The sequence below is a fragment of the Vigna radiata genome, chromosome 6, assembly GCF_000741045.1.
Source record: "Vigna radiata var. radiata cultivar VC1973A chromosome 6, Vradiata_ver6, whole genome shotgun sequence".
Lineage (NCBI taxonomy): Eukaryota > Viridiplantae > Streptophyta > Magnoliopsida > Fabales > Fabaceae > Vigna > Vigna radiata.
In genome coordinates, this window is record NC_028356.1 from 22,773,628 (window position 1) to 22,797,826 (window position 24,199).

A 24,199-nucleotide genomic window follows, 5' to 3' on the forward strand; every position below is an offset into this window, starting at 1 on the left:
CCCCCGTCCCCCCCACCAAATGTTTGATCTAATGACTGAACCAATTGTTGGTCCTTGAGAGACGACTTAAGAGTAACTTCCTATTATTATACTACACTTAATTGCATACTAATTTGATTCGGGTACGACCTCGATCATAGGGATGCTGAAAGTCCATGAGCTCGAGCTTCTTCAAGATGACTCCATCAAGAAGGAGAAAAGCATCGTTCTCAAAGACATCAAGAAGACACCCACTAAGGCTCTCAGAACAGATGAATCCTCCGAGGAGTTATATGATGATGAACATGACTCCATGGACGGGAATGAAGAAAATGAGCTTTCATTCATCACAAGAAAGCTCCAAACATTATGGGGAAAAAGAAAAGTCACGATGTTCAAGACCAGACATCTCAGATCTGGCTCACTGAACATCTCAAGAGACAGACAACCAGAAGATACAACTGTCTGTTACGAGTGCAACAAACATGGACATTTAGGATCAAAATGTCCCAAGCTCGAAAAGTTGAAGAAGTCAGCAGGGCCTAAATATGAAAAGAAAAGGATGTTGATGAGCACCTGTGAAGACTTAGACACATCTGACGAAGAAGAAGATGCCAAAGTATACTTGGTCATAGGAAATGTTGGGAGTACATCAGACGACTCTAATGACGAGGTAAACATTTCTGATCTACACTCAGTAAGAACTGCTTATGAACTATTGTCATTATCGAAAGTCTCAACGAATGCGTAAGGACAATATCATATCAAAATACGCAAACCACTGCTCTAGTCTCCTAGATTGAGTAGTCTAACGTCAATCAGACTCTAGAAGACAATTCTTGGATTGAAGCTATGAAAGAAGAACTCGATCAATTCAAGAAAAATGAAGTATGGGAACTAGTTGGGTTACTAATGAATCATTATTTTGTACTATTAACTTAGCTTTTCGCACCCAATTTAATTAGTGAATTGTGTTTAACTCTTCACTTTTGTTTCATTTTCGCTATTTGGGCTAAATTTGACCAGTAATTCTTATTTTAATTCATTTGAATTATTTGAGCTTAATTTTTTCCATTATTAATTTCAGGGCAAATTTTGGAATCATATTTTCAGACAAGAGTGTTGCCACATCATCTATCATTTTCCACATCACCATTTGTTTTTATTTTCAATTGTAATTTCGTTATACTGTAATCTGGGACCAGATTTTAGATTTTGGGCCTTTATGGGTCAGATTTTGTGTAAGGTCCAAAAAGAGGGGCTGACCTTGGACCTAGGGTAAAGTACCCAAGGGGGAAAAACACTCATATACTCTCTTCCATTCAGCTTGGACGTTTTCAGCTCCCCCTTTTTGGGGTTTTAGGTTTTGCTCTCATTTTCCTTTCATTTAGTGAATCATTTTCATTTTAATTTCTAATTATTGTTACAATTTTGCATTCACTGTCTTGCTTCATTTTCCCATTTAATCTTTGCTGCAGTTTACTTTCCTTTACCTCTGCTCATTATGTTTTTCAGCATTTCATTTCTATATGCATTTGCATTTTCTGTTTTGATTGCAGTTGTGTTTTTCCATTATGATTTCTAGCGTTTGGTAGTTGCATTCCAATTTTGTAGTTTTGCATTTCGTTCCAGATTTGATGACTTTTTATATTTCGTTTTGCTGTGTTGAACTAGTTTTAATAGTAGCTTAAATCTGTTTGGTTGGTCATTAGTGACATTGCAACGTTTCCATGAGACTTTTGTACTGTGATTGTCATTTCTCTATTCATACCTTGCATTGTATTGAATCTATTTTATACTTGCAATTAGGTACATGCTTAGTTGCCTAATTGGTGTTTAATCTTTACTTAGTTGATTAATTTGTGTAGTGCATAAACGATTAAATAGGTGCATTGCGTTTGCTTAATTCGTTTTTATGAAAATTGGATTGATCTTCGCTTAGTTGGTTAAGTCGTGTTGTATTACGGGTGAAAGGAGGAGATATTTATTACTAATAAAGGATTGGACGCATTGCAATTGAGCTAGTGACCAACCGTTTTTAATTAGTGCTTAAATTCGTGTTTGAGTCAGTTAACTTTAGTTCACACAGTCTGTCTAAAACCTCCCGCCTACTACGTGTTTGATGTTATCATAGAACCAAAGTTTGGTCCTTGAGAAACGACCTAGGAGTCACTTCCTAGTATACTACACTTTAATTGCATATTAATTTGATTCAGGTACGACCTTGATTAGTTACCTAAAGGAAAGCATGTAGTCGAAGTTAAATGGATCTATCAACACAAGTTAAATGAACATGGAAATGTCATAAAAAACAAAGTCAGACTAGTTGAGAAAGGCTATTCTCAACATGAAGGAATTGACTACATAGAAACATATGCTCCTATAGCAAGGATAGAAGCCATTTGCATACTCTTATCATTCGCGAATTTCAACAAAATCAAGCTTTATTAGATGAACGTCAAGAGTGCATTCTTAAACGATGACATTAAGGAAATAGTGTACGTAGAGTAACCTTCAGGGTTTGAAGGCAAAGCTAATCCTACACACGTCTTCAAAATTTAGCAAAGCCTTATATGGACTAAAACAAGCTCCCAGAGCTTGGTATGAAAGGTTAAGTTTCTTCCTTATAACTAATGGTTTCACAACAGGTCAAGTAGACACCACACTTTTTAGGAAGAATGTCAATCAAAGCTTCATAGTCATTCAAATATATGTTAATGACATTATCTTTGCTGCTATTGATGAAAAATTATGCCAAGACTTCTCGAAAATGATGCAAGAAGAATTCCAGATAAGTATGATGGGTGAGCTAAAAATTTTTCTTGGACTACAAATCAAGCAGGAAGACTACGTAAGTATATAAAGGAGCTTCTCAAAAAGTGCAAAATGGACGACGCTAAGGAGATAAAGTGTCCAATGCATGCAACAATTAGCCTAGGGTTGGATGAAAGCTCAATAAAAATGGACAACACCTTTTGTATCTCATAGTGTTTAGACCTAACATTATATCCAGTGTCTGTCTTTGTGCAAGATTTCAATCTGATCCTAGAGAAACCCATCTTAGTGTTGTCAAACGCATATTTCGTTATCTAAAGGAAACAACATCTCTTGGTTTATGCTACAACAAGAGTGAGTGCGTTGATATGCTGATTAAACGAGTCTAACAACACATATTAAACAAGTTAGTCAATGCACCAAATCTACCATTACATATTAAACCAATTTGTTCATATACTAATTTGTAGTTTTAAAGAGTCTATTTTATATATTTCTACATATAATTTATATTTTTATAAAATCTACTCACAAAACCTACTATTTATACTTTTATAATATATTGATTTTTCAAACCTATTTTTAATTTTCCTAATATTTAAAACTTAAGTATAAACTTAAAAAAATTATTATTTCTTTCATCAACCTCTAAATATATTTTAATAGATATAAAAAAAACACCAAGAACGAGTTTACAACTAATTTTATGTTAAAACATTACTTTTATTAAAATTATTTCAAAAAATAATTTTAAACCCAATAATTTATTTTTCATTAGATTTCACCGTTATTACAAAATTAAAATTCAGATGATGAATTCATACAGAGATTATTTTTATTCAAAGCAGCACGTTTTACAGAATCTATTTTGCAGTTAGCATTTGACTTTGACACCGTCTCAATCCGCGTCCAGACAAGTCAAACCGTCTATCTGACATGGCATTGACGGCTTCTTATCCGCCACGTGTTCCCGCCAAACTCCTATAACAACTCCCAATAAAACAACATCCATTTTCTAATCCCCATCCTCTCCTCCACAAAACGATGCCGTATTGCGACGTCGGAACGCTCCCATCCTCCCCCGTCGCCGACTCGCAGCTCAACAATGACATCAAAATATTCTACAGAACTTACGGTGGCGGTCCGACCAAAGTGCTCCTTATCATAGGTTCTTCATCATCGCTCCGTTTTGATTTTTTTTTTATTTTAACTGTTTTGTAAATTTGTTCTGATTTTATGGAGATTGAACGAACTGTCAGGGTTGGCTGCGACGCACGACGCGTGGGGCCCACAGATCAAAGCCCTGACAGGAACCACCGTCCCGAACGACGACGACGACGTCGTTTGGAACGGAGAAGAAGGCAATGGCGGCATCCATGTATGCGCGTTTGACAATCGCGGGGTGGGTCGCAGCTCGGTGCCTGTCGAAAAATCTGAATACTCGTGAGTTGTTATATTGAAGCTACTCTGCGGTTTGCGATATTCTGCTTCTTCTTTCAGAAATTTTAATAAGATTATTATCGGCGAGTTTTATTAACTCGTGGTGTGGTGGTTGTTGGGTGCAGAACCAAGATCATGGCGAAGGATGCAATTGCTTTGTTAGATCATCTGGGTTGGAAAAAAGCCCATATTTTTGGGCACTCCATGGGTGCGTGCCTAGTCTTTTCTTTTTATACCTGACTTCTTAAACAAGGGCGTGAGGGGGAAATAAACAAGAAAATAAAATGAATTGAGGTTTTTTAAGTTATGCATATTTGTCAGATTAAACTCTTAGAGTAGTTGGACTGCAGAGCTTTTATAAAAGTTAAAACTTCGCAAGTTAGATTTTAATGTATGAGAAAAACTTAGTTCATTTTATCTTTTTCTTTTCTCCTTTAAGGACTTATCCAGAAGTTATTCAAACTTGGCCTCTACGTAGGTTTGTGTAATTTAACTACCTTTCACTTCGTAAACAGGAGCTATGATAGCTAATAAAGTAGCAGCATTGTTTCCTGATAGAGTACTTTCCTTGGCGTTGCTCAATGTGACAGGAGGAGGTTTTCAATGCTTTCCAAAGGTATTTAATTTTTCTTATGATCTTTCCAAAACCTCCACTTAGTGGAGGAAGAAACTCTTCCTTTACTGTTTTCATAGATGGGATTGAATTTCAGAGAACATTGAACTGCTATATCAGAAAATTAAGTTGGTTGGTTGGTAAACATCCCCTGATCTCTCATCGTCATCTTGCATTGATTGATGACTTTATCTTCAATATCTGGTATTTATCTCTTGTCTTCTTTAACAATTGAAACGAAAGAGCTGTTGAACTAGATAATAAATTTCCATGGGGTGGTTAAAGGAAAAAGGGAAAAGAAAACAATATATACTTTGACTATAAGAAAAGGAAATGGTAATTCTCATACTTGAGCTGCAGCTATTTGAGATTGGCCATCAAGATATTTCACATACCTTAAATATAGGAAAGATATATGTATGTGCAGTGACACATACCATTGTTTTGGCTGGTTTAAATTTTAGGCACCATACCTCAATCCCTACGAGGTGGCTTACTCATTTAATGTTTTGCAGTTGGACCGACAAACGTTCTCTGTTGCTTATCGTTTCGTGAAAGCTAAGACTCCTGAACAAAGGGCTGCTGTTGACTTGGACACCCATTATTCACAAGTAAGAACCTTTTCTTGCTTTGTTCATTATTTTTTGTTAATGAATAACAAGTTGTCTTCCTAACCTTTGTGCCCACTTTTTAATTCCTTTGATTCCACAAAGTGCACTGAGCCATAACTAACTATAACAGAACTAAGTCTGGATAAAAAAGTTGAACCTCTAAATATGTAATCATATCAAAGAGTCTTGCTGTTATCATGAATATTAACATTGAGACGAAGGTTGTGTATTTGTTGTCTTGAAACAACTCAGATCTACACTTATTGATATCTTAAGAGAGTTTATTCATTTTTTTCCTTGGGGTCTTAAAGAATAATTTATGTTTGTCTCGCAGGAATATCTTGAGGAATATGTTGGAACAGATAAGAGGAGAGCCATCTTATATCAGGTACAGTATACCAAGTAAGCTTATCTTAATTAAGTAGACATTAAGTCTACTTGGAGTTTATTACTTTGTGTTGTAGCTATGTGTTAGTTAAACTGAAGTACACAATACACATTTACTAAGATAAATGAAACATATAGAGGTGGTGATAGGTTTAGTGGCAAGGTTTATGTTAGAAGAAATATAGGAGGTAGGTAGTTATAATTCCTCTTTCAAAATAGTTAGGCCAATAATCTCAACCAAGAGGGGGGTGAATTGATTTTCCTCTTTGTGGAAAATAAGACTGATTTATTATTCAAATCATTAAAAATACCCTTTATTTGTAGTAATCTAATTCTCCTAAAAAGGGAAATAGGGAAACTAGGAAATCTTGAAAAAATAAAATAAAATAAAAGATTATGTATTTATTTTCTCTAATTAGGAAGATTCTAAAAGATATTATCTCAAAGTACAACACTCTCCCTCAAGCTGGATCATACAAGATAGTATGAACCAAGCTTGGAATAGACAAACTCAATAAACCCAATAAACCAACTTGGACAAACTTCAACTTGGACAGCAATGGACGAGGGCGAACTTCAACTTCGGGATGGTGACTTGCAGCAACAAACAACAACAAACTGCAAGAACAAATGAAGGGCCTGCAGTGGCGAATAGCAACAAACTGCAGGGACTGAATTGCCATCAATAGTGGCGATCAACAACAAAATTTCAAGGGACTTAACTACCCTAAACAGCAACAAGCCTTCAAGGGACTTAACTGCCCTAAACAGCAACAAGCCTTCAGGAAACATTTGTCCTGCAGAGGCAAACAACAACAGACCTGCAGGGACTACATTACCCTGCAGTGGCTGGAACTTTCTCCTTCCTCACAATTGAAGAACAGAACGTGAAGGTGGAAGAACTGGTGAGAACCGATCCGTATGAGGGACAAAACTGAATCCCATAACTTCGAAAGAGTCAATTCAACGGGCGGTCTTAAAGAACAACCCTCAGTGAGCTGTTATAACAAAGCATTGGTAGAAACCAAAAAACACCATGGGATCAAAAGGCCAAAGACACGTTGGAGGTCCAAAGTTCTCTGCTGGACTACTCCTAAATGTGATACTTAGCACTGTATCACAAGAAGTACGGGCTAAACTTGAGCCCAAGAAGAAAGTGACCAACGATCCAAGAAAGAACTGACGCAGTTGCGTCTGGAGTGGTCGTTTTTGGTCTTCAAAATTCTGAACAGATTGATGGTGAAGGTAGAAGGTCTTGCGAGACCAAGAGTGGTACATGTGAGAGTTTGCAACATGAGTTCCCTTACTGTAGAGAGAATATGGCAAAGTGGAACCGAGAGGCGCAACCCGTGAGGCGAAAACTGGAACGCAGTTGAGGCGGAACGCAGTCCGGTGATGCAGCGAGATGACGGAGATGTTGTGAGGACAATGAAGATGACAACAATGGCAGCTATGGAGGGTCAGAACAGCGAGGAAGGTCCGGCGAGTGGGTCACACCAAGGAACAGAGACTAAAACTCAGATCTACTAAAATATAGTCCAAACGAGTCGTCACCGACCCTAGGAATGGGCTTAGGAGGCTCTGGCGACCTTGTCTGCGGCGGCGGTGGCGAGTGGGTCTCATCGGAGGTAGGCGCGTGGGCTGCACGCGTCGGCAATGGTGGTTGCGCGTGGGGGCGCGTTGAGCGAAGTTGGGTCCTGACTCCGGTGGGGTTGGCCGTCGCTTGAAGAGACGATCCAGATCTGCTGGTCACCGGTCGGAACTATGACGGTGGCCGGTGGTGGATGGTGGCCGACGACATACGGAGGCCGACAGCGGACGGTGAACGGCGGTGAAGAGCGGCGGTGCACAGTGGAAAAAACAACGAAGGCAGTAGTGTTGGATTATTCGAAGAAGAGACTTTCGGTCCCAAAGGGAATGGGTTCGAATCCCATTCTAATGATACTCAGACAAACTCTCTATTTGGCAATACTGGAAAAAAAGAACAGAACTTGGCTAGGGCAATTGGAGCCCATTAAAAGCACAGGTTAAAAAAAAGAGAATTTTAGGGTCCTGCTGGCGGCCATGGCGGTCGGCCGCCAGCAGACAGCAAAGACAGCGGAAGCGGATCAGACAAGCTCTGATACCATGTGGAAAATAAGACTGATTTATTATTTAAATCATTAAAAAAATACATTCTGATACCCTTTATTTGTAGTAATCTAATTCTCCTAAAAAGGGAAATAGGGAAACTAGGAAATCTTGAAAAAATAAAATAAAATAAAAGATTATGTTTCTATTTCCTCTAATTAGGAAGATTCTAAAAGATATTATCTTAAATTACAACACTCTTTTAGAAATTGTTCCTTTAAAAGTTTTTTGAAATCTTTGAAGTTTTTTTGGAATGCAATCAAACAAGTATATGAACAATGTAAAAGAGAAGAGATAGAGAGATTAACACAGGTGTTTATACTGGTTCAGTCAATGCCTACGTCCAGTTTCCCTTCAATCAACCTGAGATGAAGTGAACTACTATATTGGTAGAGCTTTTAAGAGCAAGACATACAGAGAACAACCCTCTCAAATGTACTCTCCTTTCTCAACTCAATATCAACTATAGCAACCCAGAAAGATCACTCACTTTCTGTCACCCCTTAGAGCAATCCCAACTCTAAGTAATAGAACTCCACAAAGTCCTCTTCCTGGCTTGAAGCAACAGGGACACAATCAAACACATTACAGATGAACAATGATTTGAAAGAGTACACCTCAATGTACAAAATGATCAGCTATATTAAAACACTTCAGTCTTACAAGAATCTTTAAGGATTTCTTTTCAATGTAACAATCTTTGATTCTTCAAGAAATCAGGACGCTCCTACAATTAATCTCAACAATCAAGTTAGTTATTGTTAGAAGTGGGTTTTAGGCCTAACTCAACCCCACAAAACCGGCTTGTAAGGTGAGGTCTGCACCNCACTTATATATTATAAATTGGCCTTATCTCTAGTCGATGTGGGACTTCCAACAGTTATGAAAGATTAGACTCATAAAGTCGTTGAAGAACAGAGAGCAATGCATGCAATCAACTCTGACGCATTTTAATCGAATAGGCATTTAATGTAATCTAAATTAAGCTTTTTCTTCTGCTTTAACAGTTTTACATCTGCATAGGATTTAATAGATTAAATGTGCATGCAATCAATTAAACATATCGTGCAAGCCACAACATTTAAAATATGACCGTTATTAACAATTATGGCTTTCAAAGAAAAAGGTTTTCATATAAAACGCATTTTAACCAGTTAGGAAAATAATGTAATCGGTTAAGTTTCATACTTAAACAATTTTGAAAACCTTTTCCATTCAAGACAACTCAATGCACTTAGCAAACATGTACTGGCATAGCAACAAGTTTTAATTGATTATATAATTAATGTAATCGGTTAAAACATAGTTGTTTTGTCCTTGATAATCAAATGCTGATATATGATGAAATTTAACAGATTATGCAAACAGTGTAATCAATTATTTCATGGAGATATACAATGTGCAATGCGTTTCAACCAATGATTCATAAATAAAGTTGCTTTTGCCAACTTAACTAAATACATTTTAAACTTGTGGTGAAGTTCAAATCCTAACTTCAATCAATATTTTAAACAATTTGATATTATCCCTCCAAGCATGTTATACATATGTAATCAACCTGGTGTCCTAAAATTGTTGGGCCTTCCACAATTTAGCCTACATTAGATGAGCTACCTTATGTTGTAATGCCTTGTCTTCTCTGTGCCTTCTATAGTCATGGATCCACCTAAATTTTGAACTTGGTCTTGGTCTTAATCATTGTAATCATATCCTTGGGCTTCGATGTACATGTCATTCCCTTGCTACCTCTTGAGAAAGATTTGTTGTCAAACCCAAATCTTCATCCTGTTGCGAAAGATTTGTTGTCAAACCGAAATCTTTATCCTCTGCAGTAAAAGGAGATAAATAAAAAACATTAAAAGTGCTACTAACATTATACTCACATGGAAAATCAGTCTTATAGGAATTGTCATTTATCATTTTTAGCATTCAGAATGGCCTATCCCCTCTAGGTTGGATCTTGGATTTTCTTTATTAAGGGAATCATCTTCCTCATATGTATTGATATGGAACAACATGCCTAGATAGAAAAGAAAACTAAGAACTAAACAAGAATAATTAAAAATGGAATTAAAAGACTAAAAATGAAAGAGAGAAAGGAAAGGAAACTTAGGAGAATGAAGCCATATCACTTGGAAGGATCCAAGATAAGTGCCAAGGTTTAATATTTTTTTCCAAGGTTTAATATTTTTTTCTTTTTTGTAATAAGAGCTCTAAGAAAAGTAGAAATAGTTTTGTTAACCACTTCAATTTGTCCATTGGTTTGGGAATGACATGCAATTGAAAACAACAACTTGGTTTTGATCTTACTCCCACAAAGTTTGCCAAAAGTGACTAAGAAATCTGGAATCCTGATGACATACAATACTCCTAAGTAAACCATGCAATTTCACCATCTCCTTGAAAAACAAATCAGCAAAATGACATGTGTCATCTACCTTTTGTCATGCTGTGGAGTCATAGTAAAAAACATGTCAACCACCACAAAATTTTAGTCCTTTCCTATCTTGGACTGAGGCAAACCTAGAACAAAATTCATAGAAATCTCAACCTAAGGATGTTCAGGAACTGGTAATGGAGTAGACAAACCATGTGGCATAACTCTTGATATAGCCTTCTTGCATACAAGACATTTATCAGTACACTTATGCATGTTATGCTTCATGTGTGCCTCTCTAATAAGCTAGTCCCTAACTGAACCATTAGGTACACAAAGTCTCTTACCCCATAACAACTACCTACATGGCGTAAACTGCCCATAAGATGGAGTATGAGAACATGTTTGATATTTATAAGAAAAGTCAGTATCATGCTCGCACAATTCATTAGTGCACTCAAAACCAAGAAACTTAGTTTCAAGGTTAGACAATAATGCATGGCTACAATAGACTACTATTACATTATTATTACCTTTCTTATGTCTAATAACATGAAAATTGTTCAAGAAATTCCACCCACTTGCCTCTTGTTCAAGTGTCCTTTCCCTTTCAAATATTTCAAAAATCACAATGAATAATAAGTTCTTTGGACAAGAGATAATAATGTAAAATTCACAAAACTCCAATTAAAGCATAAAATTCCTTATTATATACAAAATAGTTAATAAGACCTCCATTCAGTTTATCACAAAAATATGCAATGAGATGCCCCTCTTGAATCAACACAGCCTTGATGCCTACCTGAGATGGATCACATTCAAACTCAAAGGATTTAAGAGAATTAGGCAAAGCAAGAACAAGAGAATTATTAAACTTTTCTTTCAAAGCAGTTAAAGCCTTCTCTTGTTGATCACTCAAAAGCACCATTTTTCTTTATAATTTCATTAAGCGATGTAACCAAAAGGCTAAAATACTTAATAAGATGTGAATGCTCCTTACTCACTTACATTTTTAGAGTTTGACCAATTTTGAATGGTTTTCACCTTCTTTTGATCAACATGCAGTCCTTGTGAGCTAATAATAAATCCAAGAAAAATAACATGGTCCATGCAGGACACACATTTTTCCATGTTAGCATACAATTTCTCAAGTATAAGTGCTTCCGAAATACACCTCAAATGCACATCATGGTCATTATAAGATTTGCTATATTATTTTTGAATATAGTGAAAACTATGTAAGCGATTAGTCTCTTGTGTTGAATACATACATTTGGTTCTCTATTTATAATAAAAGAAATATGGGCTAAGCTCAAAGTACAAATAAAAAATAATAACAAACAAACTAAAGATAAAAGATAAAGAAAAGATAAAGATAATATATCTAACACTTTCTCTCATGTTGGTGAATACAAATCATATGTACCAAGCTTGTTACAAATCTAATCAATTATCAGCCCCCGTAAAATCATTTGTACCAAGCTTGGTCGTCTCATGAAAGATTGGATTAAAACTAATATGAAGAGCAACTTCGTTGTCAAATATAAGTGTCAAACAAGCTCACAAGTGGTTGAGGCCATAGCTCTATATTCTGCTTCTGCACTAGATCTTGCCACAACACTCTATTGCGTGCTTTTCCCAAAGATCAAGTTACTACCAATGGAGACACAATATTCGGATGTAGTCCTTCTATCAGAAGGAGATCCTGTCCAACTAGCATCAAAATAACAAACCACTCTTGTATGGTTTTTAGAGCCATATAACAACCCTTTTCTAGGAGATCCTTTAATGTACTTTAATATACGAATAACTACATTCCAATGATTTTCACATGGAGAATTAAGGAATGTGCTTACCACACTAACTGCAAAGGAAATGTCAGGACGAGTAACTGTAAGATAATTCAATTTTTCAACTAGTTTTCTATATTTCTCGGGGTCTGACATAGGCTCCCCTGTTTTGGTAGAAGTTTAGTATTGGAATCCATGGGTGTGTCCACAGATTTTGAATTCATCAATTTAGTTTCCTCCAAAATATCTAATGCATACTTCCTTTGAGATATAACAATATCATCGTTGGATTGTGCCACCTCAATACCCAAGAAATATCTAAGTTTGCCAAGATCTTTGGTCTGAAAATGGTTGCAAAGAGATGCCATGATTGTCACTGTTTGTAAGAACAATGTCATCAACATATATTACCAAGTAGATACATCCAACACTTGATGACGGTAAAAGATTGAATGATCTGCCTTACACCGAGTTATACCAAATTGTTGAACAAAGTTACTAAATTTTCCAAACTAGGCCCTAGGAGATTGTTTTAGGCCATATAAGGATTTGCGAAGACGACATACCAACCCAGAAGACTCTCCCTAAGGAACAAATCTTGGAGTTTGTTACATATGAATCTCTTCTTACAAATCTTTGTTAAGGAATGCATTTTTGACATCCTGTTGTTAAAGAAGTTATTGTTGAAGAGTCACCACAACTATAAATAAACAAACAGATGTCATCTTTGCCATTGAAGAAAAAGTATCACCATAATGCAATCCAAAAATTTGTGTGTAACCTTTGGCCACAGGACGAGCTTTGAGGCGATAAATAGTTCCATCAGGACTAACTTTGATAGAAAAACCCCACCTGCAACCAACAATAGATCTTCTAAACAGTAATGGGACAAACTCCCAAGTTCCATTATTCTAAAGAGTACTTAATTCATCTAGCATGGCCTAACGCCAACCAGGATAGGCTAAGGCATCAATAACAAATTTTGGTATGGTCACAGAAGAAATAGACAAAAGGAAGGTATAAAAGGTGAAGACAGTCCATGATAACTTAAAGTAATATAATGTGGAGAGAGATTACTTGTAAAACATATACCTTTTCGGAGGGCAATTAGAAGGGTAGACTCAGTTATCGAAGCCGAAGGAGACAAGGTAGTTGGCACTTGAATTTAGTTGGAAGGGTAGACCCTTGTGCTTCGTACTTATAGCAACCCCTTATGCAAGGTCTATCTCACCCTTCAATGTTCTTGACACAATTTAAAAATGTAGAAAAGAGTAAATGAAGACTCAAATGGAATATATTTGATTCTTTAATATTGTTAAACAAGAAATCATAAGGATACAACTATCCCACTGCCCAGAGAAAAGCTCCTAAGAGAAACCGAAAATGGCTCCCTCTCCAATTAAGCATCAAAATAAATGCCTCCCCAAAACCTACCTCCCTGATCCTTTTAAACAACCAATACCCCTTTCTTTCTCTTCTAACCAACCTATTCCTCCCTAGTGTGCCACGTCACCCTTCTTAGTCGTTTTCCTCTCATATACTTTGCCCAACCTTTTCTTACTCTTCTCTTCTTGGATCAAGGGTTTAGCCTAATTGTAACATCCTATTTTAATAGTGTAAAACTATTAAAATAAAATGTACATACATGATAACTTACAAGGAACCTGAGACTAATATAGTAGAAGATTATATACCCTTAAAGAGCAAAAACTATCTATCATATTGCTTCTCTCTCAACCAACTGTTGAATCAACTAAAAAGATGTCCCCTTCCTAAGCTAACATTGGTTAAGGTGATGATTGCAAAGGAGAAAACAGCACACAGACAGACAAAACACAAAAACAATGATAAGCTAGTGATACAAAACATTTCATAATATACTTAAGTATTTTAAACATTCCACATATGATACAGGTAACACAATTTAACCAACCAAACACTTTACACATGACCATACTTTAACAGAACTATCCGTACTTAGAATGAATGTCGGACTATGGCAGGTTGTGCACTTGTGGTAGCTTTTACTGCTTTGCAAAGTCATTGCCAATGGGTTTCACCCTACCACACTCACAAGGTTAGTCTGTTCCACGCCTTGAATCATACTAGAAGCACCCAAGACTAAGACCTCCTGCTACTCTCACCACTTGTGTCAATCTTCTCTACTTGAGAATGAAAGACCATTAGAGTCTTAGGATAACCCTTAAGACTGAGCTCCCTGCATTCATACTAATGATACTTGAAACCACCACTGAGAAGTTCCTCCTTGGAACTCTCTTCCATACCTTTGAAACCATTGAGATCACCGCGCATTCACATAGTACACCAATACATGAGACTACTAATCATACATTAGAAATAGAAACACACATACAAGTCATCAGAAATGACATAACACAATTTCTTCATGACATCTTGATAGTCACATTTAGATAAGGAAAACAGCTTTGAAACTCTCACCAACAACTCTGGAAGGGTCCAAAACCCCCTAAAACGATATAAAGAATGTTAAAAATGGACATTCAGTTGAAAAAAATTAAAATCTGGCTGAGTGGTGTTGAGCGCCCCAAAAAGGGGCCCGGGCGCCAAACCCCTAGAACAGAGCACTCAAGGGGCACTCTGGCGAGTTCTTCTCGCAACAATGACACCCAAGGGCCCTTGGAGAGCACTCAGCACTGCACCAGGTTCCAAAATTCACCTATTTTGAATTTGGTGACCCTTTACACAAGTTTAAATGATTCCTAAACACTCTTAGGCGCTGAGAAACATCTAAAAACAAACCTCTAACTTGAATTGATCACTCCAAACCTAAATTGACCTATGAAAACCCAAATTCACTCTTATAAGCTACCCAAACTCAAATCTACACTTTCTAGTCCCCATATCAGTTTCCTAACTGTATAACCAGGTCCAAATACACTTGTTAGTACATTCCAACACCTCAGATTGCTGATAGTCACTCTACTTTAAATTTCCAACCCCCAAAACCTCCAAAATGAACCAATCTATGAAGCAATTTTCACCTTTCTGACAGACTTTTACTGATTTGAATATCTATACAAGTTTTAATTGGTCCCATAACCTGTTCCAAACTCTCCAAAACAATTTAAATCCCTTACTTCAAAATCTCACTATCCAAAACTCCATTTTCACACTAAAAGCACCCTAAGCTTCAAATTTGCACTACCTCTATGATAGATTAGATTTTAATCATATTATACCTCCAAGAAGTCTTAATTTACCTCATGATAGCACCTCAATAACAGTTTCCTCACATCAGCCCCAAATTCTCAAACTCACACCTTCAACCCCCCCCCCCCCACCTTGTCACCATGGTTGATTAAGCACCTCCTGATCATCAAAGAGATGTCTCAGGAGTTAGAACGCTTGGAGAAGATAGAGAACTCTAAAAAGTGATTTCTAGAGAAATAATGTTTTAAAATAATGAAACTCATTTATAACAAAACTATTTATAATAAATTGGCTCTAGTTGAATATATATAACTTTAAGATCTTTAATTATTCAATCTATAAATATTAACCCGACTTTAGTACACATTTTACCCAGTTAACGTTTCAACATATGTACATTTATCATTATCCACATACATTGTGTTTTATTAAGGAATTCATCAATCCGTAACTCTCTACATCACACAGCTGAAATCTTGTTTTTATTCTTCCCCTTTCTTTCTAAATGATATTCGAGTAGAATTTTAATGCTGTAGTGTGTACTTCATTTTTCAAGGTTAACTTTACAAGTACACATTATACTGAATCATGGGCTTTCATTAGTGAACCCTTCATTTCATATACCTTTCATTATTTTGGACCATATAAGGGTAAGAAAGTGACCTTTTAGTTATTCCCCTTGTCTTACTTTTCCCTCTCAACCCAGAAACACAGGATACCTAATCATTATTCTGTTTTTCATAAATATTTGAATTATTTTCCTAATTCACGACCACTGTCTCTTTCAGCAATATGTTAAAGGTATATCTGCAACTGGGATGCAATCTAACTATGGTTTTGATGGTCAACTCAATGCATGTTGGACACATAAAATGACTGATGATGAGATTGAGGTGATCAAATCTGCTGGTTTTCTTGTTTCAATCATCCATGGCAGGTTTGTACTGTTTCATAGGAATGTCAGTTTCACAATATAAATGAGAATTGACCCCAGGCATACATAAACAGATCATTCAGACACAAATTGTGCTTGAAATTGAAAACACTGTATATCAACTTATGCTTTTTGTAGTTTTATCCAATCATGGAAATATTTTCTTCACGTTCAGGCATGACATAATTGCTCAGATATATTATGCAAAAAGACTTGCTCAGAGGCTTTATCCAGTGGCTAGAATGGTAGATCTTCATGGAGGTCATCTAGTAAGTCATGAGCGGCCTGAAGAGGTATATTTTCCTTCTAATATGATATATTATATTCTTCATGATTTGAGTTAATAACATACTGGCAATTTGCACACTGTACTATGCCTCTAAAGTTGCATTGGAAATGGACTAAAGCTTTTCTAATTCAGGTTAATCAAGCACTATTTGACTTGATCAAAGCATCAGAAGTGAATACGAACCCACATGATTGGACTAATTTGCCAAAGACACAGTCTTGTAAGTATTCCAGGTTATAGATTATGTTGCACTTGGCAATTTAGTACGAGCTCTCACTATCATGCCATGACTGTTTTCTGTAGCTTGGTGGGTTGTCCGTGTGAGGTAAAAATGTCTAAGCTCCAAGCAGAGACAGACCCACGTTCGTGGGTAAGGGGAGTGTTCCCACTCAAAATTTACCACTATCATACATGATTTTCCATTTTTTATCCCAGAACCTTAGAAGGTTTGCCCTAAAACAAGATCCCTAGGTAAAAATCTAACTTTACAAGCCACATCTTAGTTTCCTGTTTTGGACTTCACCCTACTTGTCCATTCTCACTAGCAACAACCGAAACCCAATTTCTTTTACAAGTGTTAACTGATATTTGGTTTCGTATATGATTAGATAATTTAATTATTATCCAACGGCCCCAGGTCTTCATAAAGAACAGAGACATGTTTCATCAGTGCATACCCAGTCGTAGTTGTGTTTACAGGTGAATTTCTTAGAGATGAGCTAGCTCTCATTCACAGCAAAAGAAAAATGGTGTTGCTTTCTGTGAAAAAACTAAAGTGTATCATTACTTGAAAATGCAAAAAGATTTATTGGGCATGTTGACCGAAAGGTTTCCTCCCACTAGGCCAAAGGTTTTTCAGGTCTGTCGCTGGCTCCCAATTAGTAAAGACGTGGTGTGCTATCATATGCTTCGTTATTTGAAGTACAATACATATATTACACTAACTGCATTGCAGACCTGTGATTAAGAAAGTGTATATTAGAAGGGTTGGTATGGGTAGCAGTTGGTTGGCCCAGTTAAGGGTAGCCTTTCTGTTATATGTAAGTCACCAACGCGCTATGAAACGGGAAAAACTGTATAATCTTTAAACCTGGGACTTAGGAGAATTTGAAAATTGTGGGGAGTGGATCAAGACCTCTCAAACCTCTGGAGCAATGTATCATTTTCATTGGGAGATTTTCCCTATTATTCATTTAATAAAATTTCAATTTCCACACTTTTTTTTTTTTTTATGTTGGTTCTGTCACAATATATTTTTATAAATTTAATCTTACGGCGCTCAAGTTGCAATAATCTATATGTATGATATTGGAGAAGATGTGTCGCTCAAGACAATCTTTAGGTGCACACTTTTTTTTTCCTAATAAGATATACTTTATACTGATCTTGTACAGGGTGGAAAGAAAAAAGGGTGTTGATTATAACAAACAATCAGGCTGGAAGGAATGACTCCCTTAAATGCCACGTGTTAGAAAAACTGCATATCTTCCTATTGTACTTCTTTGGTCTCCTTATGTTAGCATTTGAATATGGAATAAAGCTTCTAAGAAGATTAAAACCAGTTCGAGTTGGAGGTTCCACCTTGTATACTGAAAGTCAATGACTCTTGTTATTGGGTACCTGACTATGACTATTTTCTTTTCTGCATTATGGTAATTGATTTGGTTACTTAAAAAGATTTGAGGCTGGAATTCTTATCTCCTACTCGTTGCAGGTGTGTATTGTATAATTTGATATATCCTGAAGCGAGAGAGATCACAGCAAACTGAGTCTCATGCTTTCAGCAAACTGAATTTCAACGAGCCAGAAAGCACAAACGAGAATCCTGGAATTCTGCAATTTGAGGCATGGCACTAAAATATCCCTTTATTAGCAAGATGAATTCCATGTGCTTCCCAGAGCCAATAAAGGGGATGGACATCCACTTTTCTTTTTGTACACTCTAGTGTAATATAATTGATCGAATCTAACCCCGCAAATTCTGCTCCTATCAGAGTTTGCTTAATATATTAAGATAAAACCTATAGAAACCAAATCACACGAAAAAGGAGTAAGATGATTCTGCATGCATTCTTTTACCCCATGATTTAAACGAATCACGGGATTGTCTAACTCTTGGGCCTCTTAGCAAACCTCAATTGATTTTCATAGTTGTTCACAACATCCATGTCCTTTACTTTTTCCTTTTTATGGAATTTTTGGTTGAATTCAGGATACAGAAAATTTGTAGGACAATTTTAATTGGTACGTTTGGTGGTACAGTGATTAACACGGAAGGAGAATTAAAAACTAGGTGGATTTTATTGATATTTTTTTCTTATTCATTTCTATTTTGTTTTCTCTATCTCTTCTAATTCCTATTTTTTTTTTCTTTCAAACTAACACCCTTAACTTTGATCTTGTTTCCCTCTGGTAACATTAATAATGCTTGTAAACATTCTAGCAACAAATTATGTTTTAGTAAGAAATATGATTTGATTCAAATGATAGGATATAATGTGATAAAATATAATGGGTGCAGGATGTAAGGAAATAGTTTAGGAATTAATTAGAAGTTCGTTAGTTGATTGGGTTGCTTTTATAAAAAGGTAGGGGTTTTGGTCGCATGATAGTTTTTGGATAATTCTGTGTGTAGACAGGAGGTTGTTCTTGTGGAGGGAGAGTGTTTCTTTGAGAGTTAGGTGTTGTACCTGTTTATTCTTTGATTCTAGAGTAACATGGGTTTATTTCCCAGTTATTTGGGTGTGTGTGTGTTGTTTTGAGTGATAGATAGACTTTTGTACTAAAGAGTTCTATTAAATTTGGTTCGACTTGTTGGATACCAGGGGAGTGGAGAGGGATGGAGGGCAAACTAAACACCTTGGAGGGAACAGTAGAGGGCGACTCAATGCTATGGAGACAACAATAGAGGAGTTCATGGCGGAATTGAGAGGGGTGCATCAAGAACTCCAAGAAATCAACAAAATTCTTGGAAGAAGAACTTAGAACCAGTACAGGAGTTCAGAAAGAAGTGAGAAATCTATTATGAAAGGAAAGAAAGATAGAAAAACAGGTAAGGATGTTGTGAAAAATAGTCGGCAAAACATCAAGAAAGGCAAGAAATTCTATAAAGAAGGAGAGTACTTGGCTAATGATGAAGAGTAGAAGGAAGAAAGATATTCACAAGGCAGGAAACCAGATGAAGAATCACTTTTCCCATGGGTTGAAGGAGTGGAATTGTCCACAATTAAAGGGAATGGCACCTAGGGTCAAACAATAAGGGCAACAAATGTTTTAGAAGTTCAGAACATCAAATGAGCAACAAAGGTACACCAAACAGTCAATAACATGGAAGAAAATGCAGTCCAAGGGTTCAAGACCTGGCAACAAAAATCCAAGAACCTTTCATAGAAAGATCTTCCAAAAGACCTCTATAGGAGTTGTAGGGGCAGAGAATGCAACACCACTTTTGAAAAGAATGGGAGTAGAAAACGGAATATCATTGTTGGAAAATGGGCAATAATTAAACAATAAAGGGTAGAAGATTACTGTTAAATATAATGAAAATTATATATTGGAATTAATCCCTTGTGTTAAATACACATATAGGATTCTCTATTTATAATAGAAGAAATATGGGCTAAGCCCAAATACAAATGAATATGTAAGAATAAAATAAAATAAAATAAGAACAATGTTTCCCTAATAAACATATAGGGACTATATTTCCCTAATTAACATAAACACAATATAAACTAAATATAATATCTCTAACACTCCCCTTCAAGCTGGAGCATACAGATTATATGGACCAAGCTTGGAATAAATAAAATCAATTTGAAATATATGATCTGTCTTCAAGAGTGTGCGGCAAACAGATGCGCAATCACATGTCGACGAACAACTAACAGCAATTTATGAAAAGTAGTGGACAGTTGTGAAATTTCAAATAGCACCATGAAACTTCAAGTGGGATGACTTTGACAAAGGAGAACAATGACAAACTCCAGGGACTAGATTGCCATCAAGTAAGGATGGGGCTTGCATCAAAACTACAGGGACTGTCATCACTGACTGATGGGGCCTGTAGTGGCTAAAAGCGACAAAACTACAAGGACTGCCATCACTGACTGATGGGGCCTGTATACAGGGACTGCCATCATGATGGGGCCTGTAGTGGCTAAAAGCGATAAAGCTGCAAGGACTGCCATTCTAGTGGAGTCTGAAAGCCTAAAACCTGGCTGGAAACATACTCCCCCTCACGACGAACGACGGAAATGACGGCGTGCCGATGACAGATCGTGAAAGTGGAAGATCATAATGAGCTCTTATTCATCAAAGCACCCAAAACACAAATATGATAGATTTGACAAAGGGTTGGTGAAATTGTTTCAACCCATAATTTTAGTGTTGAAATTTCTTGGTGTTAACCACTGACTGTGCTTGAAGACCTTTCAGAATAGAGAAGAAGATAGTGGGAGCAGTAGAGGTAGGACTAGGTGTTGGTGCATCAGTGGCACAAGTGGCAGAGACGACGACCGGAGACGGTGCCGACGACGGTGGCCGGAGATGACGGTCGGAGACGACGGCCGGAGACGGTTGTCGGAGACGGTGGCCAGAGACGGTGGCCGGCAGCGGCGGACTACCAGTTACGGTGGCTGGCGGCAGTGGACGACCGGTGACGGTGGCCGGAGACGGTGGACAGGCTGCAGGTGGCGGCTGGTGGCGAGCGGCAACGGGCAGTGGCGGACAACAACACCGGACAAATGCGAGACAGAAACCAGAGATTGCCCATTGAAGTATAAACGCACAGGTTGAAAAAGAAACTTTTACGGGGGGCCGCCGATGCCACGGGCGGCAACAAATACAAAGTAGAAAAGGATCAGAAAACCTACTCTGATACCATGTTAAATATAGTGAAAATTATATATTGGAATTAATCCCTTGTGTTAAATACACACATAGGATTCTCTATTTATAATAGAAGAAATATGGGCTAAGCCCAAATACAAATGAATATGTAAGAATAAAATAAAATAAAATAAGAACAGTGTTTCCCTAATAAACATATAGGGACTATATTTCCCTAATTAACATAAACACAATATAAACTAAATATAATATATCTAATAATTACATTTAAGATTTGGATGTGGGAAAAAATAACAGGGGTGAATTTTATTATGCTATTGATGTGCTTCCTAGTAATAATACACAACATGATGGTTTATTGGATATGGATCTTCTTTATATCCATAAATATATTGGTATTCTTAAAGAGGTAGAGTTTTACTTGAGAGTTTGGTAGCAGTAACATGGTCTGGGAGTGGGGGAAAATTCATCCAAGAATTCAAGATATTGGTGTCACAAGTAAGTAAAACACTAGAATATCAATTACATGAATTTTTCTTTATAGGGCTGCAATCTAACATTCATAGTTGGTTGCCACAATAGGATCTAAATAACTTGATTAGAGATTCACAAAGTTCTCTAATTATGGGAGAAAGCCCAACAGTGAAGAATCACACTCTCTGTAGGGAAGAAAAAACCAAAACAAAAAGGAAATTTGGAATAGAAAAATATAGTGTGATGGAGGAGGAAGGGGATGCAATAATAAAGAGAGTTGAAGGCTGAGATGTAACTAAGCAACAATTAATGACATGGGAATGTTGGGATTCCAAATTACTAGGTTCAGAATTTGGTATGCAAAAACCACTTTCATATTGACCACCACCTATGCCTCCAGATCTAAACTTGCAAGCAGTAGCCAATGAGTTCCCTTCATATGATAACACATTGATGAAGATGACCAATGAGATTAAGTTTCACGGTTCAAACCTTGAGGACAAGGTTGTTTTGCAACGGGGTATAATGATATGATATAATGTGATAAAATATAACAGGTGCAGGATAGAAGGAAATAGTTTAGGAATTAGTTAGAAGTTGGTTAGTTGGTTGGATTGCCTTTATAAGAAGGCAGGGGTTTTGGTGGCAGTATAGCTTTTGGATAATTCTTTGTGTGTAGACAAGAGGTTGTTCCTGTGGAGGAAGAGTGCTTCCTTAAGAGTTAGGTGTTGTACCAATGTATTCTTTAATTCTAGAGTAATACAATTTTGTTTTCTAGTTATCTGATTGTTTGTGTGTGCTATTTTGAGTGATAGATAGGCTCATGTACTAAAGAGTTCTATCATATTCAACCAGTGTATTCTTTATGTGCACTCAACTTAATTGTGTCCGGTAACACTTCCATTTCTTGATATTGTGATAATAATAAGATTAAAACCTATTAGGTTTTATGGTACCATGAATTCTATTGGAAGTTTAACATTTATTAGAGATAAAGTTAATTTAAAATATATATATATATATATATATATATATATATATATATATATATATATATATATATATATAGTCTTATAAACTTGTTTTGTGGAATTGAGTTAGATTTAAATTCACTTTGTAATATAGTATGAGAATTATAAACTAGAGTTTATTTTAACGAGATTTGAGCTTGCTTAACATATAAATTAGTTTCACGTACGAAATATATATACCTAGACATAAAGAAAATGTGTTGAAATTTAATTTATAATTTAAGTTAAATTTAAATTTCACCTTTTAGGAATTAATTCAAAGCTAATTCAATCTTAAAAAGATTGATTGGAATTAACAAGCTTATAACCATTTTATGTCAAACAACAACAATGATCCCAATAATGTTGTCTCTTTACTGAACATGTCGCCTTTTATAACTTTTTGGTTGGTATCTCAATTTTTATTTTTATTTTTGTTTAAAATCCATTCAGATAAATTCGGGTTTCTACCATTCGGCTTGATCACTCTATTCAAGGAAGTCTATAATTTATTTAGCTAATTACTACTTGTCTATATGTATTTTATCTTCACCGAAACGCACTAGATGTTACAATCATCAAAACCTAACAGTAATATTTCTAGACTACTGTGGCTCATTCAATTGTAGTTGAATTATATAAAGAAGTACAAAGCTTTAAAAGAGACCTAATTCTTGCAGCGGTATTTAATAACACATGACTGACAAAAGCTGACTAAGATTGATTAAATTAAGAGACCAAAACTAATAAATAAAAACACTAAAAGTAAATTTTTGAAAAAGCAAGGAATTAAAAGCATGGTTCATTACAAAAGTTACATGAAATTCATAATTCCTGTAACAAAAATCTACACAATGTGACGTCAACATTTAAGGTAACGACAAGGAAAAATATAAAAATGATAACCCAAAAACCAGAGTAGGTATTATAAAAAGAAGTTATGTTTATAAGTTTTATACATATTTTGATTGCTTTAATAATTCTCATATTTCTAATAAAAACAGGCTTAGTATAACTTTTCTGTTTTTTAAAAACTATTTTATTTAATTCTATTCCAACATATAATTTGAAATTTCAAACAGACCTCTTTTTTTCTTTATTAGCGAATCTCTCTAAATTTTGTATGCTAAGAGAAAGGAACATGGATTACCAATAAATTTATTTTCACAGTATAAATCACACTCAATAAATCGTCCTCACAGCAAGTGAAGATAAGGTGTTTAACAACAATACCTATATCATAACTTTCCTAACACCTATAACTTTCCTAAACTAACATACGTGTTGAATAATAGATGATAAAAAGAAAATAAACGGTAATACGGCCTCTGCATCGTATCGTATGAA

At 36.0% G+C, this 24,199-nt stretch overlaps 1 protein-coding gene and 1 long non-coding RNA gene across 3 annotated transcripts; one reads left to right on the forward strand and one right to left on the reverse strand.

The window, feature by feature from the left end:
• Positions 1–3,755: 3,755 nt before the first annotated feature.
• On the forward strand, positions 3,756–18,826 carry LOC106764989 (putative aminoacrylate hydrolase RutD). Of its 2 annotated transcripts, none has more exons than XM_022782273.1 (11): positions 3,756–3,922; positions 4,014–4,197; positions 4,320–4,402; positions 4,710–4,810; positions 5,323–5,418; positions 5,753–5,806; positions 16,083–16,231; positions 16,404–16,521; positions 16,650–16,737; positions 16,821–16,887; positions 17,912–18,048. In XM_022782273.1, the coding sequence occupies exons 1-10, from the start codon at positions 3,799–3,801 to the stop codon at positions 16,844–16,846; spliced, it is 1,023 nt and encodes a 340-aa protein (XP_022637994.1). In that variant the 5' UTR covers positions 3,756–3,798; the 3' UTR covers positions 16,847–16,887; positions 17,912–18,048. The 2 variants fall into 2 exon arrangements, with proteins under 2 accessions (XP_022637994.1, XP_014504945.1); XM_014649459.2 differs by lacking the exon at positions 16,821–16,887 and adding an exon at positions 18,232–18,826 and having other exon boundaries at positions 3,757–3,922; positions 17,912–18,133.
• Positions 8,102–15,405, reverse strand: LOC111241874. Its single transcript, XR_002668226.1, has 3 exons — positions 11,045–15,405; positions 10,846–10,919; positions 8,102–9,761 (listed from the first exon to the last, which is right to left on the reverse strand). It is a non-coding gene; the product is annotated as an uncharacterized LOC111241874 (long non-coding RNA).
• Positions 18,827–24,199: the final 5,373 nt, after the last annotated feature.

Excerpts from the sequence above, each read along its gene's own strand:
- LOC106764989 (XM_014649459.2), top strand. The coding sequence starts at position 3,799 with ATGCCGTATTGCGACGTCGGAACGCTCCCATCCTCCCCCGTCGCCGAC. Across the intron at positions 3,923-4,013 it reads CAAAGTGCTCCTTATCATAG|GGTTGGCTGCGACGCACGAC; the intron begins GTTCTTCATCAT and ends ACGAACTGTCAG. Across the intron at positions 16,738-17,911 it reads TTTGCCAAAGACACAGTCTT|GGTGGAAAGAAAAAAGGGTG; the intron begins GTAAGTATTCCA and ends GATCTTGTACAG.